Source organism: Glycine max, chromosome 6, assembly GCF_000004515.6.
Source record: "Glycine max cultivar Williams 82 chromosome 6, Glycine_max_v4.0, whole genome shotgun sequence".
NCBI classification, from domain to species: domain Eukaryota; kingdom Viridiplantae; phylum Streptophyta; class Magnoliopsida; order Fabales; family Fabaceae; genus Glycine; species Glycine max.
Genome location: NC_038242.2, coordinates 7,363,568 through 7,382,100, shown reverse-complemented (window position 1 = coordinate 7,382,100; position 18,533 = coordinate 7,363,568). Strand labels below are relative to the sequence as shown.

Sequence of the window (18,533 nt, the reverse complement as noted above, 5' to 3'; positions counted from 1 at the left end):
AATAGTTCAAATTGTATTAAATTTTATTATCTGAAAAGTAGTAAAATTGATTCATCTAATATCAACAGCATAATATTCTAAAATATATTAATACAAATTAAAACAAAACATTTTTTAACGAGATTTATTATAATAGTCAGAATCACAACTATTTATTATAAATTAGTTTTTTACAATAAGTTTTGTCGCAACCAGATTTGTTGAAACAAATGAACAAAATATGATATATTAATATTATAAATATGATAGAAAAAATATAAAAAAAGTGAAACAAATAACGATGTACTGAAAGTAATACTTTAAAAAATTCCAACACTTTCAGTTTCAATAATTGGAGTCCAATATTAGCAGTATTTAAAGTCAAACCAAACAACTCTAAAATTTTGATTGACTTTGATTGTTTTGATTTAGTTTTGATCGGATCTATAAATCTAAATTCGTGACTCAAACTATACATGAACAATTTTGATTAATTTAGTTTAATTTTGACTCAGATACATAAATGATCTAACTCAAATTATTCATATCAATTTGGGTCAATTCATATTCACGGGTGACCTGAACCCGTGAACATCCTTCACTTTTCTTTTTATTACTACATTTTTCTTGACTTTGAATATAAAAAATAATTCAACTAACTTTATCTTTATTATTTCTAAAATTTCATTCATTTAATTGATGTCTTAGTTTTAATGATTTTTTCTTATTCTTGATATCAAGTTCCAATAATAGATAAGTTGGGAAAAAGTTACTTTTTTAATTAATTTGAATGTAATTAAATGTGATTGGTTAAAGAATTAAGTATTTATCATCAAGATCACACGAGAGCATTAAAAAATATGGACGGCACAATTTTGTGCATCCCAAAATTTTTGTTTCTCTTAGTTTTTTAAATAATATTTTAAGGACATTGATTAATATTTGTATTTTTCTTTTCTTATATTCGAGACCACAGGGAGTAAGTGAATCAAATTAATTTTACGATTATTTAATGAGATATTATTCCTAGGACATCTTTTATTTAATTATAACTCTTTTTTTAATTATTTTTATTAATTTATGATAACATGTTCTAATAAAGAACATTTTAGGAATAGTTCATTTTGTACTTCAGATTAGTAAAGTTAAATGGTGTCAACTAAGTTTTTTTTAATTAGTGTAAAATTAATTATTTTTTCTTATATATGAGTCCAAATGGAGTAGTTAAGAGAAATATTAGCAGTCTTTCTAACAATTTTTTTCCAACACTTTTTATGTGATTGATTAAATTCATTGGAAATTATCAATTTTGGTGAAACTTTCTTATCATTTACTCATTCCATTCTATTTTATAAGCAAGAAAAAAATGATTTACTTCTTCTATCCCTATTTATAAGATTTTTTTTAAAAAAAATTGTGTAATTTTTATAAGATTTTTTTTATGCATTAATGACTATTTTTCTTAAATACTCTTACTTAATTATTATTTCTCAAAACAATAAAGAGAAACGATTAAACAATAAAATGTCAAGAAAATAGTATTTTTTTTAGTAATAATACAAATAATTGACAGATTTAATGTAATTGACTAAATTAATATTTTTTAAGGAATGTTAATTAATTAAAAGTGTCTTATAATTAAGGATGGAGAAAGTAACATTTATTAAAAAAATTAGTTAACTTATTTAAATTTTAAATTGTGTGATTTCCAATTAAAACAACTTTTTTTTTCTAAACTATTCTAATTTGGTATTAAATACAAACTTCATTTTGAACATAATTTCATTAAATAAGAAAATAATAATTCAATTTTACTAGAAACAAAAAATTACATATATTTTTTACTTATAAAAAAATGATGAAGGAAGTAATAATTTTCTATCCTATTTAGATATGAAATCCAAAAAAAAAAAAAATAATCAATAAATATTAATTAATCATAATAAAGTGTGAGAGAGTGAGAGAGACTAGCTAGCATTGTTTCAATAGGTAAAGTACAATCAATCCACTGTTGAGTTTATGATTGCTGTATAGTTAAAAACAGTTAACGGTAGCGTTAGATTTGGTATACTGATTTGTTCCTGTCCAGTATCCACGTTCAAGCCATAAATTCTGTCAGCGGGAACGGGGAACAAACTTAAAACCATCATTTTTTTTTTGAAAAAATTATTAAGTATGAGTTTGATTATCATGATGGGATTTTTTTATACCATCAATTAATTAGAAAATATTATTTAATTTTTTAATTTTTCTATGTAAAAATTAAGAAATATTATATATAACAATTTAAGATTAAATAATAATATAATATTGATATTTCTATAAAAAATATTTTAAATTAAATTCTTTAAGTGTACGTAATCTATTTTTGTGACCTTTTCTTGTTAATTATTCCCAATCATCACCCATTCACCAAAATCAGGCAACCATGAACTGCACTGGTATTAAAAACATAGTTGAAACGTAAATTAAATATATATTTTTCTTTAAGTGTTAAATTTAGAAATAAATTAAGTGAAAATTTGTTTATTTGGTAGAAAGTTACTTTATTAATGAAAATTAAATATAGGAAAATATTAGAATTTTAATTTCAAAAAATAAAAACTAGTTTATTTAATTAAATGTTTTTTTATACTGAATTTAATTAAATGTTATTGATTTTGTTTTAAAAGTATTATATTTTATTTAATGTTGATGGAAGAAAATAAGATATTGATTGAAAATTATAGAAACTATTTTTTTTTTTGTTGAATACTCGATTAAAGAAAAAACAATATGAAGTTGTTTTTATATCAAAATTCAAAATTGTTGGGTGATTATTTTCATCTCAAAAATCTATATTTATAGATCTAATATCATAATCCTAAAAAAAACGAATTCGTATTTTATAGATGATTGTAAATTTAAAAACATTTTAAAGATAAAATAATAGATTTTTAAATCTAAACATTATTTTAAAAATTTAAAATTAGAAATTTGAATTATTTCCCGACTTAAACGTGGGTACAGGATAAAAAACATGTTTGCATGAAAAAAGTAACAAGTATATTGTTGTATGAAAAAATTCACCTTCAGTCAAAAAAGAAAAAGTTCACCAATTTTGTATATTTTATTTACGAAATTTGAAAGTTATTTAGTGTTTTTTGATCTCTCCATCCATTGTTTTACTAAATAAATTTAATTATAAAAATTACAGTATTCTTTTTATTAAAAATATCTTTTTTTTAATTTTTTCATTTTCATTTGATATCATAATGTGAAATAGAATTAATTCCTATATTATAAACCGAAATCATGATAATATTTCCATTTATATTTTTTTTTATGAAAAATGACTTATAGTATTTACTTTTTATATTTTTTAGAAACTTTGAAATTATTAATTGATTTATATATTCAAATTATTTTTTTTTATTTTTTTTTTCTCTTCTCAACATTTTACACGCGTTTATAGAATGACCTTTTTTTCATAATAAAAAACCCGACCGTAATAAGCAAATTATTTCCCTTTTTCTAAACATTATTATGAACGAGGCCGATATCCAAGGCCCAGCATGCAGTTATTTCCTACTTTCAGGCGAACCAAAATCACATGTTACTATTATTATCAATTATCAATGGGGCCGGCAAATAAATATAATAAGCTTTTGTTAATTAGAAAAAAGTATTTAATGAAAGACACTGGTTAACAATAAAAAATAAAGAATATATATATTTTAAAAATAGTACATCATATATTATATTTATGTTAGATATCTTTTATATTTTCATCTATTATTAATCAGTTCTTTTGAAATATTTCTTAATAAGACTTCAATTTTCAATATAATATAAAATAATACTTAATATATTGAAGACTTTAAAGAATTAACTTCTCACTCAACGTATTTTTTTTTCAAATCCTTAATTACAAGTAGTATATTTTCTTTGATATATTTGGTCTTTTTCTTTTTCTGTCATTATCGATACCTGTTTCTTGATCTTGGGTGTATCCTTAAAATTGCTCAGAATACATTTACCAATTATGGTTCAAAAATAAAATAGGGAAGGCCGAATTTATTATTTTTAAAAAAATAGGTTAACATAAATATGTTATTTATTTTTATAAAATCATATAATTCATGTATTGGAGGCTTTACTAAGAAGAGGAACACGTGTTTGCACGTAGTGAGTGCGCTTGCGACATCTGGCAACCTTAGAATAAGAATACGACAGTGAACAAAAATAAACAAAATCTGTAATAAGGAAGAGGGGAGTGCTGAAATGACGAAAGTACCCTCAATTCTAAGATCTTGTTCCTGTGTAGTGTGTTTTCCCTCCATCTGGTTCGTTTTTTAAGGTTGACGTGTCCAAGTGTTGCAGATTAGGAAGACCCGCTCCTCATGAGGATTTTGGCTTCGATTTTGACCATCCAAACATTTCTAACGTAACATTCCATTTGGGGAAGAGAGAGAAACACAAATCCAGAGACAAAGACCCAAACACTATTTTCACTTTCAAGCTTTCCATTCTTTTGTTGTTGTTGTTTTTTTCCCTCCAACACCTCTCAAGACGTTCGTTCCCCCTATTCACACTTTTGTTGCCTTTGGTTGATTTCAGAGCCAGGTCCGCAACAATGTTGATTCAAATAAAAGTTGTCTTGTTTTTTTTTCTTTATTTGTTCGTTCTTTTCACTTTTTTTGGATGGTTATGTATGCAATAAATTAATAACCATTGAGCTGCTGCATTGCCATTTGGATGATTTTGAACTCAGGGTTTGGTCAATTGAATGTTGTGATTTCTGCTGGTTAAGCATCTTGGATATACTTCTGTGATTTTGGGATCACAGATATGACCAAAAGTGCAGAATTGTCTCAGGTGAAAAGCTTTTTTCATTTGTTTACTGCCACTATTTTTTAATGCACAAATTTCTTGCCTTTTTTTTTACCATAAGTTTTGAATTAATTAAAGAATGAGGATTACGGTGCCTTGGAATCTGGATACATCATTCCATTGGTGTCATTATATATATGTAATGGACAGAGGAAACTAAAGTGATGCAAATGATGTGTTCATTTTTTAGGGAAATGGTGGTGTTTCTATTCCCACTCCTATTTCCCAGTCTGGGCCACAAGAACAAAATCAGCGTTTTCAAGGTGGAAGCGGCAATATGGTAATTGTTGTCTTTGCAAACGAGGAATTTTGTGTGAATTTGGATCAACCGGACTAATTCCTGCTTAAGTAGAAGCATCAAGCATGGCTGTGGCATTTAAATCGGAATGGTCAAAATTTACCCGTGTTGAACTTTTGCATGACCATACATTTTTATGGCAATCCTTTTTATTTTTTAAGAATATTCTTTTATCAGAGTCTAAGCATATCGTAATTGACCTTACCCAGGTGATGAGAGGCATGCCTAATTGAAAAAGAAAATACTATTAAGTTTAGCTAGTTGGAAGTGAAAGTTTCCATGCCCCTCTGATACCTAAAGTTAATTTCCTGTCATTTCATATCTTGCAGATTTTCAAGAGTGGACCACTTTTAATATCTTCTAAAGGTGTGTTTTGTTCCACTGGTTTACATATTTTCTTTGAAGAAACCAAACATGTATGTAATTTGTTGCAGCCAGTAAGAGCAGATCTGATGTCTTTTCTTCTGTGGTATACATGATAGTCCTAACTCCTACCTAAATGTTTAAAGCCAAAGGCAGAAGAGAAATGGGTGCTGTAGACTGATAGTTTTCTTTTTCCTTTTACAGAATCAATCACTCTCTTTTGCCATGTATTTTGCATATTTGCAAATTCTGTTCAGCCTTATAAGCTGAGGAATAGGAAAAAATGCATTCATTGAGGTCAAATTATCTGACGTTCATGCCAGATCGTTTGAATTGAATGTGTTTGTTACATTCATCGGCATATAAGGTTGAAAACTGATAGGAAAGACATTTGACCTGAAAGCATTCATGAGTAAATGGCCCACTTAACAATTTTGTTAGGCTTGACTACATTTTGGATTTAGTCGTAGCATACTTTATCAAAACAACGAAGTTTAATATGGGTTTTCACAATAAAAGGGAGATCTGTATAGTAAAAGCAAGGGGATAGTAATTTATTCAAGAAAAAAGAAAGAACTACAGACCTGGAATTGATGAGAACTTTGTAATGCCTGATCTAAACCAATATGAGGAAGTAAATATGCTCCAGCATCATTATTTTCTTTTAGGCCTTCTACAGTCAGTATTGGCATCCTTTATCTTTGTTGATTCTTTTTTTAATCCTTCCAAAATTTAATTGTCATATTTTTACAATATGTATAATGCTGGAATGCAAAACTAGATTTCTACTCTTGGAAGAAGGAGTTTGTGAGGTCATTATTATTGCATAGTGTGTATTTATTGACTTGTAGGAATTGGATGGACATCCTGGAAGAAAAGGTGGTTTATTTTAACACAGACTTCACTTGTTTTCTTCAGAAGTGATCCAGTAAGTAACCTTTTCAGCATCTACTTTGTTCATGTTGTTCAACTGTGTTTCTCTGTATTGTGTTAAGCATTTAATCAGTGTTTTTGATACCCCCCTCCCTTCGGAAAAAAACCCTTAAGTGCTGAATTAATTTAATAAGTCACACTGATAACTGATCATGCAGTTCATTCAATTTCAGACCAAAAAATAGTTTTTAAATATCATTAATTTTTTGTCACTATTTCTTTTAGTAAGTGAAAATATATCTGCTGAAATGTTGGGATTAGTTTTTCTAGTTTTAGGTACTTTTGTTAAAGCAATGTTAATAGATGGTGGATGTAAATTTATTTTTGTCTATTGAATTTTTTTTGCGAGTATTTCTAATTATATCTAATAACAAATTCATCTTTACTTTTAGGAGCCATAATCGTTTAAAATTATTTTCCAAGGAAAATGTCAGTCATATATATTTTGAAAAAAATGAGTTGGTGCTTGCATTAACATTTTTTTATGGAAATGTGGTCTCTTCCACTTTATTGTATCCAACAACCATTCTTGAATCTACCTAAAATTTGGCAAAGCTGTGGCTAATTTTTTCCATATCTAGTGGATATGAGGCACCATTCCTCTGTTAATTGTCCTTTTTTGATTAGGCATATATCATAATAGGATTGTCTTGGCCTCTTGGGGTTGAGGTTCATGCTGATTGCAATGAAAAGAATATTGATTTGTAAGAACTAGAAATTGTAAAACAGAATGTTTATGAACAATGTACAAGGCTTGAATTTCCAGCTTCCTTGCTTTTTCCTTTTTGATGTAGGGTGATACAATTTTTCTTTTACTATACAAGATTTTGTTATCTAATTTGAGATTATGAACATTGATACATTGCTAAGAATAGATTCTTTATATCCTTTCATCATAACAGTTTAGGCGAGCAGTGTGAGATAAAAGAAACCTTATCAACACACACACACATGCAAGTCTAACATGTTTACTTGGTTTGTGTTTGGAAACTTGTTATCATATTCATATCTTTATCATTGTGTTTTTTGCTTTACAGAATGCTGTCCCTCAGAAGGGAAATGAAGTGAATTTGACCCTTGGTGGCATTGACCTCAACAATTCAGGCAGGTTGGCTTGTTTTCCACAACCACACATTATTATTGTTCTGTTTAATGTTTATGTTCATATTGTCAAGATAGCAGGATTGAGAAGTTTCATGACCTCCTGTAACTTGTCAAATTTTGTAGTGTTGTTATCAAAGCAGATAAGAAACTTTTGACTGTACAATTTCCTGATGTTCATGATGGACGAGCTTTCACACTTAAGGTGCTTTATTTTTCTTTTCCATAATTTTTCTTTCAGGAGATGTCTTAATTCTTTACAAAGATATTAGTATTTTTATTCTGTTGAATTGTACTCCCAGACAAATTGTTTATACAATGCTCTAATCGTGGTTGCTTTACCTTTTTTTTTGTAAGATTTTATGTTCTTTATCCACATGATATAAATGCTCATTGGTTCAGCACATATGGAGATAGACATAGACAAAGAATGTAGAATGCACAGATTTTTATCTGTTGCTAACATATCATTTCATTGTTGATGCTGTAGGCTGAAACTACAGAGGATTTATATGAGTGGAAGACTGCACTTGAGAATGCTTTGGCACTAGCACCTAATGCTGCCAATGTGACAGAGCAAAATGGTATCTTCAGGAACGATCAGACTGATTCAATTGATATTTCTTTGGACCAGTGTATGCTCTTGTTATAATTGTGCTTTACATATGTCATTTAACCACACAGTTCGTACCCTGTGGTTCTTACACTACAAATGTTCATGATCTATATACTGTGGTTCGATAGACAATTTAATTTTCATCATGTGAATATTTATTCTAACAACTATAGTTAAGTTTGTTGATTTTCTGATTTGATCTCTGTTATGAACATTACATATCCATTTCTATGGCGATAGTGGAAATGGTATTAAATTTGTATCGTCTGATTGATCATCTCTTTTGTACATTTGGATTGTTTCTGTAATATGTTGCACCTTATTTTTTATTTTCTTTTTTCCTTCATTCAAATTTATGACTATCAGGAAGTCTCATATCACCTGTCTCAATTCTCAGGGTGCAGCTTATATATCTGTTGGGCAACTTCAGTTAGTGCCAATTGGTTTTAAGCTGAAATCTAACAATGATATTTGTAGAGTACCTCCGTCGTGAATTTTTATGTGATGATACTTGTACTTAATGCAGTAAAAGATGATAACTTTTTATTTCCTTTGATATGATTTTTCTGCACTTCTATAGTGAAGGATAGAGAACCAGTTAAGTCTACTGTCGTTGGCCGGCCAATTTTACTTGCTTTGGAGGATGTTGATGGAACTCCATCATTTTTGGAGAAAGCCCTAACATTCATAGAAGAGCATGGTGGGTTTTCTTTTTCTCTTTCTCTCTCTTTGTATGTTTGTACGTATATATGTATGTATGGGAAGTTTATTAGGTGACAGCTTAGAAGTAAAAGGAGCTAATCTTAACTATTCAATCTTACATGTATAACCAAGATTAACGACTCTTACCTCTCAGAATCTTACTTGAAAGACTTCCTTTATATATAAAGTGAAGAGTAACTGATTTTTAGTGCATATCTAAATTGGAATACTCTAAAGTGGTTGTTCTCATGCATCAGAGAATTTTATAAATGCATGCTTGATGCATCATAAGAGGCATTTAATGCCAAGTGCACAGCTGATGGGTGTAATTGACCCAGACTTTTTGGTTCTTTATTTTGTATAAAAGATTTACCTCATCTGGCATATTTAATACATCGGTGTTTCTTATTAATGAAGAAAAGAAAAATGCAAAGAGTAACCTAATTCTTTTTTTTAAAATGGGGGAAAAAGTATAAGGCCTAAGGGTTTCAAATTATATCATCCATGACCTTGCAATCAGGTTTCGTTTCTTGTTTTGGGTGGAAGGGGGAGGTGAGAGGGAGCAAGCAGTGAATATACATTAGTTTCTTTGAGCCAATACCAAGTCAGAATGGTCCTTTTGGTATTGCTAAACTGTTAGTGTGTTTCATATGAATCTAATAAATATTATAAAATAGGTGCTAACATAGAAGGAATCTTGCGACAAGCAGCTGATGTTGATGAGGTTGAACGTCGAGTTCGGGAATATGAACAAGGTTTGTGCTTCTGTTCCCAGTTAATCTTTGAATTGTATGCTTCTGTCTGGATACATCTGCCTTTACTTGGCCCCTGCTTCCATTTTTGTTCAATATTGTGTGCTGAAGATAGTTCTCACATGTGTAGTAATTAAGAGCTCCCGCAATATTTTAGGCTTTACAATACAAGTTCTCTGAGTAATATGTTGAGTGCTATTTATCAAAGAGAATTCCTTATCATATATGACAAGTTGTCAACTAATAGAACACTACTCATTTAATTGGATTTAGTGAAATTTCCTTAAATATTTGCATATCAAATGAAATATTTGCATAAGCATTTGACATGCTATGGCCATTCTTTCCAGTAGAATATTATGGGTGAAGAATATGAAGTTTCGCAATTTTCCATTTGCAGGCACTTTCTTCCTTTCCCCCTTTCTTGGCTCAAAATTACTCATCAAATCTTATGCTCTTGGGTTTGCCATATGGTTGCAGGAAAAGTTGAGTTTTCTCCAGACGAGGATGCACATGTTGTTGGTGACTGTGTTAAGGTATTTTCATGGTAAACTGAAGTACTGATTCCTTTATGTTGGTCATACATTATTATCATTTCTTATTTCTATACATTTTCAGCATGTAATTCGTGAATTGCCATCTTCTCCGGTCCCTGCATCTTGTTGTAAAGCACTGTTAGAAGCTTGCCGTAAGAGTTATTTTAGTTTTTCCGTCTTTACCTCATTTTAGTGTTCCCATTATTTATGTCTTTTCATTGAAAGTTTATTTTCTTGATTGTTTTTAAATTGAAGGTTTTCCATTGAAATTTATAATATATGAGTTGACACATGGAAGCTTATACTAATTTTAATGGAAAGTTTTATGTTTTTTTTGACAATTTGTTCAAAAGGAGGAATGAGAAGATCTTCCTTGTTTAATTTTATTTCAGTGTTTGAAATTGCCACAATAATTTTATTTCAACTTACATAAATCTCTCATGAAGTTTAATTTTATTTCGTTGTTTGAAATTGCCACAATAATCAGGAACTGAGCGTGGTAGTAGGGTTGCTGCTATGCGTGCAGCAATAAATGACACTTTCCCTGAACCAAATCGCCGCTTACTGCAAAGGTATTTGATTGATAACTTTCTTTTTTTTTCTCATTTCTTTCCTTTTGATATATAACCCATTGATTGCTTTCTTTGTTATCTTATTTTCTGAATTTCAGGGTTTAACGTTTTAGAATACTCTTATTCTTTAGTTAGTTAATTTAATCAATGAATTATATATCGTTGATTTGGGATAGTCTTCTGTGTTTCAGAAACCTACTAAATCACCAAAGTTACGATCGGATATCTTTAGATTTGTGTATATATGATATGCTCATATACTTTGGATCTACTTATTGAGAGGTTATGTTGAATTCATTGTTTATGAATGAGAATCAATTAAACCAAAAAGACAAGCATACTAGTGAACGTGCCTTTTAAATGTTTGATTATTAACCCTAATGCTCCAAAGCCGTGCAAGCATTCCATGAAAATACTGAAAAGTTTATAGATTGAATGATAAGAACCTTGGGAGAACCACACCACAAAAGTTAGCCATTGTAGTTAGAGAGCTGTAAGCCGCATACTTCCAATGTGAGACTCAAGTCCCATACCTTGTAGTTGGATCCTAACATCCTGATACATCCCATCAGACTCTGTAGTCCCATCGCCCATGTCGGTTGGCTGCATACTAATCCTTTGAATAGTCTTGGGCAAACATTGCATTGCCAATGTCACCACCCATGCCATTGATATGATAGAAAGCTCTGATACCAATTGATAAGAACTTTGGAAGAATCACACTAGGTAATCCTAACATCCCACTACATCCCATCGCTCATATTGGTTGGCTGCACACTAATCCTTTGAATAGTCTTGGGCAAACATTGTCATACCAACATCACCACCCATGTTGTTGATATGGTAGAAAGCTCTAATACCCATTGATAAGAACTTTGGAAGAATCACACTACACTAGCTGTCATTACCTTCACACAGGCCACACTAGAGTTCCATACTTCCAATACTTCCAATGTGGGACTCAAGTGTCATTACCTTGCAATTGGATCCTAACATTGAATTATAAAAAAAGATGAAAGTTTTTTGTAACAATGACAACTAAAGCCTTTTCCCATAAGTGGTGATTGGCTACATAGTTTGAATGACACCATTGTGTCCAGTCATAAACACAATCAAAATGTTTGTTCATGTCAGAGATTTGTCTTAGAATTTGGGCTCAGGGCTTACTCAATCTGACAAAATCAGCTTGCAAGTTGAGGACTCCCCAAGCCTTATAAGCACTAGTTAGGCCTTATCACTAGGTGATGTGGTACTAAACGCACTTCCTCACATCTAGCACAATGAAAGTGCTGGAGACCGCAATGAAGGCAAACCAAAGAAGCTGCAATTAAGGAAACTTTCCAATAGTCCACGTTATACGTTGAATGCCAATTCTTAAACAGAACCCTCCTCTTTTATTTGGGCTTAGGATCGTCTATTTACTAATTTGTAACAAAGTGTGACATCGATTGAGATTTTTTTATTTGTAATAAGATGCTAGCTAAATAACTAATGAAAGGAGGATCATTGAGCCTTAACAAGTGATCTTTAAGCGTTTATTATCGATGCCATATTGAATACTCAGTATTATGAACAAACCAGCTACCATTAAGTGAGCTCATATGGAGCATAATTTTTAGTCTTAATGACAATGTGTCCTTGATGTAACTTCTGACTGAATCTATTCTTTGATTGGGTAAGGCTCATTTGTTACACTTACACTTAGGGTTACACAATTGGCTAAGTGGAACTGATTTTTATTCTGTTCAATTTTTCTTTTGCACCACACATTTCTACTTTAGATAATGTTTTGATGATGTAATATATTTATTTCATTCTTGTACAGAATACTTATGATGATGCAAACTGTGGCTTCACGCAAAGCTGTGAATAGAATGAGCTCCTCAGCTGTGGCAGCTTGCATGGCGCCTTTACTTCTTCGCCCCCTTCTGGCTGGAGAATGTGAAATTGAAAATGATTTTGATGTAGGTGGTGATGGTTCTGTTCAACTTTTACAAGCAGCTGCTGCGGCAAACCATGCTCAAGCAATTTGTATAACCTTATTAGAAGAATATAGCAGCATATTTGGGGTAATTATATTTTTTTTTTGCTTGTCTTCCATAAATAAATTATGAAACCATGCCACATTCATCTGATAGACTCTTAAGATCATTCTTAAGGTTAGACGTTTTATGCTGGTATGCTGAATCATACCTGCCTCTGGTACAACTGTTTTTTCTTCTTCTAATTTACAAGGAGTGCATTACTTATAGGTTGAATTCCTTTTCATGAGAGAAGACATAATTAGCTGCACATGAAATATTTTTTTGCAAGTATTTAAATGGATGGTTCTCAATTTCGAACTAGCTTCTATCAGTAAGGTGAAATTTTTTTGAACTAGCCATTCCTTATATCAGTTTAGGATGGCAAAGAATGGTCACCATACAAAACTCTCCTGCCCATCAAATACCTGACCAAGAAGTCCCCTTCAAATGAAAAAACACTTGCAACAGGGTCAGGATCAGTATAGTTTTTTTTGTTTTTGTTTTCTTTTTTTTTAAGTTTCAGACTTCATAAGTGGAGTGACTCTTTGCCTCTGTCTAATTAAATGCATGCTTCATTTTCATATTATACTATAAATTTTATTCTCTATGCTTCTATCTTTTCAATAGAGCCCATTGGTGTTAATGTATCATTGTAGCTGTCTCCTTCTGGGCTAAGGGTTTATGGTTATTTATCATTGTCTCTTCAGATTCGTAAGTTATTATTGTTCTAGCAGGGAGGTTCTGTGTCCCCTGATATATACACGGACTCAGAAGAAGAGAGTGGATCTGAGAGTGAGGGGGCAACTGATGATGATGATGATGATGATGATGATGATGATTATGAAGATGATGATGATGATGAACAAGATGAATCAATACACGAGTCTGATGCAGATGATGATCTTGTTAGTGAATCGTACAGTGGAACTGTAGATTCTGAGGCCGATGATGAGGTTCAAACCTGATTTATTTATTTCACAGACAATTTGGTGTGGTTATGGTAAATAGGTTTTTAATTAGTCCATTTCATTCCACTGGACCAAATTTAATGTAGGAAAATTAGTCAATTATAAATTCCATTTAAAATATCTAAGTCAATTGTTCCAAAGAAGGAAACAGTGTTTATACCCAAAATTCTGTCAGGGCTTTTCTGGCTATCTTGCACTATTTCATTCAAGCAAATCTGTAATTAGACAAGAAGTGGCAGGGTTATCATCAATTATTCATATACATGGTATAAATGCAAAAAAAAGAAGGTATTAGTACCAAACTTCTTAATTCCTAGAAGGAAAGATGTGTAGTCTCTTCAGGCTAAACAATAAACATAGTAGAGTAATTAACTTGCCTTCTTCATTCAATGTTCACTTCCTATCTTCAACTGGTCTTAGTTTTCATTTTACCTTTTGTATTGTTGAACAAACTGTTCCCCTACCTTAGCTCTAAAATTGCTCCAATAACTTGAACTATTATTTGAAATGATTATAACAGTTACATATGTGGCTGCAATCACTGCCACCTAGATGTGGAGGACTAAGAGGAGAGAGGAAGAGCAAAAATTCTTATTCAATTGTTTTTTGGTAATGAACAGGACCATGATCATGCTAGTTCAAGTTCGAAATCCTCTGGTAAGAGTGAAAAATTGAAAGCCACTCGGAAGTTATCATCAAAGTCACTTGAAGGCTCACTGACTCAACATGAAGATTTCAAAAGCTCTGAACTAGTCACTAGTTCAAAGAAGACTGGCTATATAGATCAGTCCAATAAGCCTGCTGATATAGTTGGAGGAGTTTCCACTAATCAAGCTACATTGCATAATTCAAATTCTCCTAGCCCTGCTTCGTGTATCAAAAAATCCAATACCATGTCCAATGGCCCAGCACCTCGGCATCGCACCACATTGGGGCGCACCTCTGTAAGTAAATCTATAAAAAAATGTCTTTATCACTTGCCTTAAGTTTGCCACTCGCACCACATTGAGTTAAATTGCCTTCCACTAATAAGTCTGTGGTTTTTCTCTTCTTTTTTATTCTGTCCAGGCAAGGAAGAATCTTTCCATGGAATCCATTGATTTTCCTCTTGAAGATGAGTAAGTAATTGACTTCTATCAATTGTGTGGCAAGTCTCTTGCTCTGTCTCTGGATATGATTCTTTAGTTCCTATTTTATCCCATTCCCATGCATTGCCTATTTATGCATCTATCAGTTCTGTAATTAAAGGATCAAGCGCTTCAATGTAAATGCTTTATTATTATATATTTCAATATTTGTATGCTTGAAATTATCTTAGTTAGAGTATTAGTATTATATCCCTATTTGCCTGGAATTTCAGAAATGGAAAGATCGAAACCCACCCAGCACTCAGTTTCTTTTCTTTCTTGTGTTAAGAACCAGGGAAAAATGAGTAGGCAAGAAAAATTTCCTTCCTTTGGTTGCACTGTCTTTCCATCATTGGCATCCTAACCTTTTCTATCAGAGTGACCCCTTCCATGACTTTTGGAAGTTTATAGCCACTTAACTATGAATTCATATAAAGATTATTTTAGAGGTTCTAAATGTTGACCATACCTTGCTGTGCATTTTTTTATTTGATGTGGAGCAGATACTTAAGAGTGTGCATCTCTGTTGTTAGTTTCTTCATGTTTCTCTGTCCACTAATTTATGTTTCTGACCTTAGAGATGAAATTGAAAGGCTTGAAGCTGCCAGGACAGAACTACAAACCCAAATTGACGAGGAGGTATGTTCTTGATTTCCTTTTTGGATTACATTGTTTGAACGTGTTGGAATTTTTTTAAATCAATTGATCAGTTTCGGTTGCCCTTGTAGGTGAAGGCAAATGAAAAGCTGCAATCTCATGTGGACAAACAAAAGAAAGCCTTGGAAGAGCGTCATCTGGCTCTTGAGCAAGATGTATGTTCATTATGAGAGAAGTTAACCTTTTCCTCCATGTAAATAAGTGGAGATTTTGTTTTCTAAATTTTCTTTTCACAGGTGGCTAGACTGCAGGAACTGTTGCACAAGGAAAAGAATTCTCGGGTGGCTCTTGAGGTAGGACTCTTGTTTATGATTTACCCTATATTGCTGAAAAGACTTGTCAAATTCACACAAAGATGGTTTGAGTTTTGATCATGCAACTCATTTACAATATCCAAATCTTATACAGAACAAAGCAGAGCTTGAGGAATTAGCTCTGGTAGAAGCAGATCTTGCCAACTTAGAGTGGAAGGTTGATGAGATTGGGGTGAGGCTTAATGCACAAATTGAGCGGAATCATGGAAGTACTTCAGATTCCTCTAATAAACCACGACAGATATCAAATCAAGAAAGAAAATTGTATGTTTATCATTATCCAAATGTTTGTTATTGCATTTTTTTCTTGTTATTTTTACAGTCCCAGACTCCTAATTGCTTCAATCAATGTTCATAGACAATTTTTCTGTTCGCAATATTTCTTCCCACATCTCTGTAGAAGTCCTTTTGGCACTTGGTTGTTTCTATTAGCTTACAATGGTGTTTGTTTCCACTTGTCTGTTTCTTTTTTCTATTGAAACTATGTGGATAATTAAATTTTACTTTCTTCACTGTTGTTATTAACAGGAAACACAAGGTAGATGCTGAAGTTGCTGCTACGCCACAATTTGACAGATCAATAAGTAAGGTAAATCTACAGTATATCAACAAGGATTTATTCCAAAGTATCTGCCACATGCTGAAAAATAAAAGAAGATTTGAATGAGTTTTAAAGCAATGAACATACTAATAGAGAGGGATCTTGCTCCTGCATAGAGCCTAGGAGGTATCTTGAAATTTGAAGTTTGAACAATAAAGCTTTATCTGGTTACTTATAAAAATCCTATGGAACTTCTATTCTTTCTCCCAAACACATTTCTGTTGTTTATACTTGCTAGACAGCAAGTTGCATATTTCCTTTAGCTGTTACCTCTCAAGTTTTTCTCGTTTAAAAGCCAAAGGTGGTCTTTCATTTATTTTCTCATGTAGCTTTATAGAGAAAATAAGCCTATTTTCTGAAAATGATGATTGTAACTTGCAAATTTATCATTTCTTAAATCAATGGTACGGTAATGGCACAACAGGACACTAATATTGGTGGAGCAGAAAATGATATTGAGAGAAAGCCTGAATCAACACCTTTACCAAACAAACACCCACCAACTAGCTCCAAGCGATCTGGTACAAAGGGTGAGGTATGTTTCACAAACTTGGCTATGAATCTAAACCAGCATTTTCTTTAAATTGTGTAATCAGAACTACTACCAAATACCCCTCATCCATCCAAAAAAAGTCAATAAAATGCCAATTCTATCAAAGTTTCAAGCTCCTTTTCTATCAAATTAATTCCATTATATAACATTTTTCATAAGAAGGATTTAATAATTGTTTTATCCATGTTATACCTGTCCTCATTCCTTGTTTCATCATTGTCACTTATATAACATTTCTTAGTAGTGGGATGAACAAATCAAATTAGTGATTCAATGCAGGGTAAAATTTAATTTTCATGGAAGATAGTTACCTACCTGTTAGCCTTGTAACTAACTAGTTTATCGTGTATTTCTCTAGGATAAACCTTGATATTGCAAATTGATAGGACTAGTCGGCTAGATAGACTTATTTATTCAAATGCTTTCACAACAGGGAGCAAATTCCACTCCTTCTGCACTGACAAAACTGACATCCAGACTGAACTTTTTGAAGGTGGGACGAAGTCAGACTCAAAATGAACTCCAAAGTATGGATAAAGGCCGAGACTCAAGTCGCTATTCAATCAATGTGGAAAAAGGGAAAGGATATGAACGTCCCCAATCACTTCCATCCCCCAAACTACCATCTCCTAGACTTCCATCTCCTAGACTTCCATCTCCCAAACATCTATCCCCCAATAGATTTGGAGGGTCTGAAGCTCAGTCTGTGCCAAACCCAGAAAAGGGTAAAGGGTCAGAGGCAGTTCAGATTTCAGAGAAAGGACTGAGCAAAGGTAAATCGCATCAAAGTTCAGAGAAACTGAAAAAATCAGATAGCCAGCCAGCCCATCACTCAGATGGATGGAATCAACAACCAAAACAATTGGAGAGAGGAAGATCAGAGGGTCATCAGACTTATAATGCGGATAAAGGAAGGTCAGAGGGTCATCAGACTTATAATGTGGATAAAGGTCGATGATTGAAAGGGCTAGTTTTCTTCTGTTCTAGAACATGATCCACATGCAGTCAGTGTTTTTGTTGTCCATGTTGGGATTTGCTTGTCTTTCAACGATGTTTTGTGTGGTTTACGAAATACAGTGAGAAGAATCCTTCTTTGATAAGGTTGCCTCAAGAACCCTTATTCAAACAAGAGAAGCATTCCACTTACCCCCAAAAGCACCATGTGCAAGGCATAGTTCAACTTTTCACGTGACATAAGCCGAACTGTTTGTAACCTTACATGCTGATTTTTACTAGCTCAGTAAGCAGCAGGTTGATTTGCATTTACATTATCGTATTTGTAACTGCAATAACGTTTGAATTGTTTGGCATAAGCTGGCAAAGCATTATTAAGGCAGATAACCTTGGTCCAAATTCTTTTGTTTTAGAATTTTTTTTAATATGTAACCTCATTATTATGTTTACTTATAATCAGATTCAAGGAATCTCTTAATCTGGATAGAACGCACAGCTCCATCCATGACTCCTTACCAAAAATAAAAAGGAAAATGAAATACACACAAAAATAGATACTTTTTTTTTTATTGTTGAGAAGTAGAAACTAGAAAAAAATTATGACTTGCCCA

General features: G+C 32.0%; 1 protein-coding gene across 3 annotated transcripts; it reads left to right on the top strand.

The window, feature by feature from the left end:
- The first annotated feature begins 4,212 nt into the window (after positions 1–4,212).
- On the top strand, positions 4,213–18,321 carry LOC100817373 (rho GTPase-activating protein REN1). 3 transcript variants are annotated; one of them, XM_006581431.4, is made up of 24 exons: positions 4,213–4,584; positions 4,733–4,836; positions 5,042–5,131; positions 5,479–5,515; positions 6,364–6,440; positions 7,483–7,553; positions 7,673–7,751; positions 8,037–8,181; positions 8,743–8,862; positions 9,542–9,619; positions 10,097–10,152; positions 10,235–10,304; positions 10,640–10,724; positions 12,550–12,793; positions 13,483–13,701; positions 14,337–14,660; positions 14,785–14,834; positions 15,422–15,482; positions 15,572–15,655; positions 15,737–15,793; positions 15,909–16,078; positions 16,343–16,403; positions 16,840–16,950; positions 17,402–18,321. In XM_006581431.4, exons 2-24 carry the CDS (start codon positions 4,810–4,812, stop codon positions 17,924–17,926), a joined length of 2,841 nt encoding a protein of 946 aa, XP_006581494.2. In that variant the 5' UTR covers positions 4,213–4,584; positions 4,733–4,809; the 3' UTR covers positions 17,927–18,321. The 3 variants fall into 3 exon arrangements, with proteins under 3 accessions (XP_006581494.2, XP_003526533.2, XP_006581495.2); XM_003526485.5 differs by having other exon boundaries at positions 4,214–4,584; positions 8,037–8,130; XM_006581432.4 differs by having other exon boundaries at positions 4,214–4,584; positions 17,462–18,321.
- Positions 18,322–18,533: the final 212 nt, after the last annotated feature.

Coding starts and splice junctions, on each gene's coding strand:
- LOC100817373 (XM_006581431.4), top strand. CDS start 4,810: ATGACCAAAAGTGCAGAATTGTCTCAG. Junction 5,132..5,478: donor AAGGTGGAAGCGGCAATATG/GTAATTGTTGTC, acceptor CATATCTTGCAG/ATTTTCAAGAGTGGACCACT. Junction 8,863..9,541: donor AACATTCATAGAAGAGCATG/GTGGGTTTTCTT, acceptor ATTATAAAATAG/GTGCTAACATAGAAGGAATC.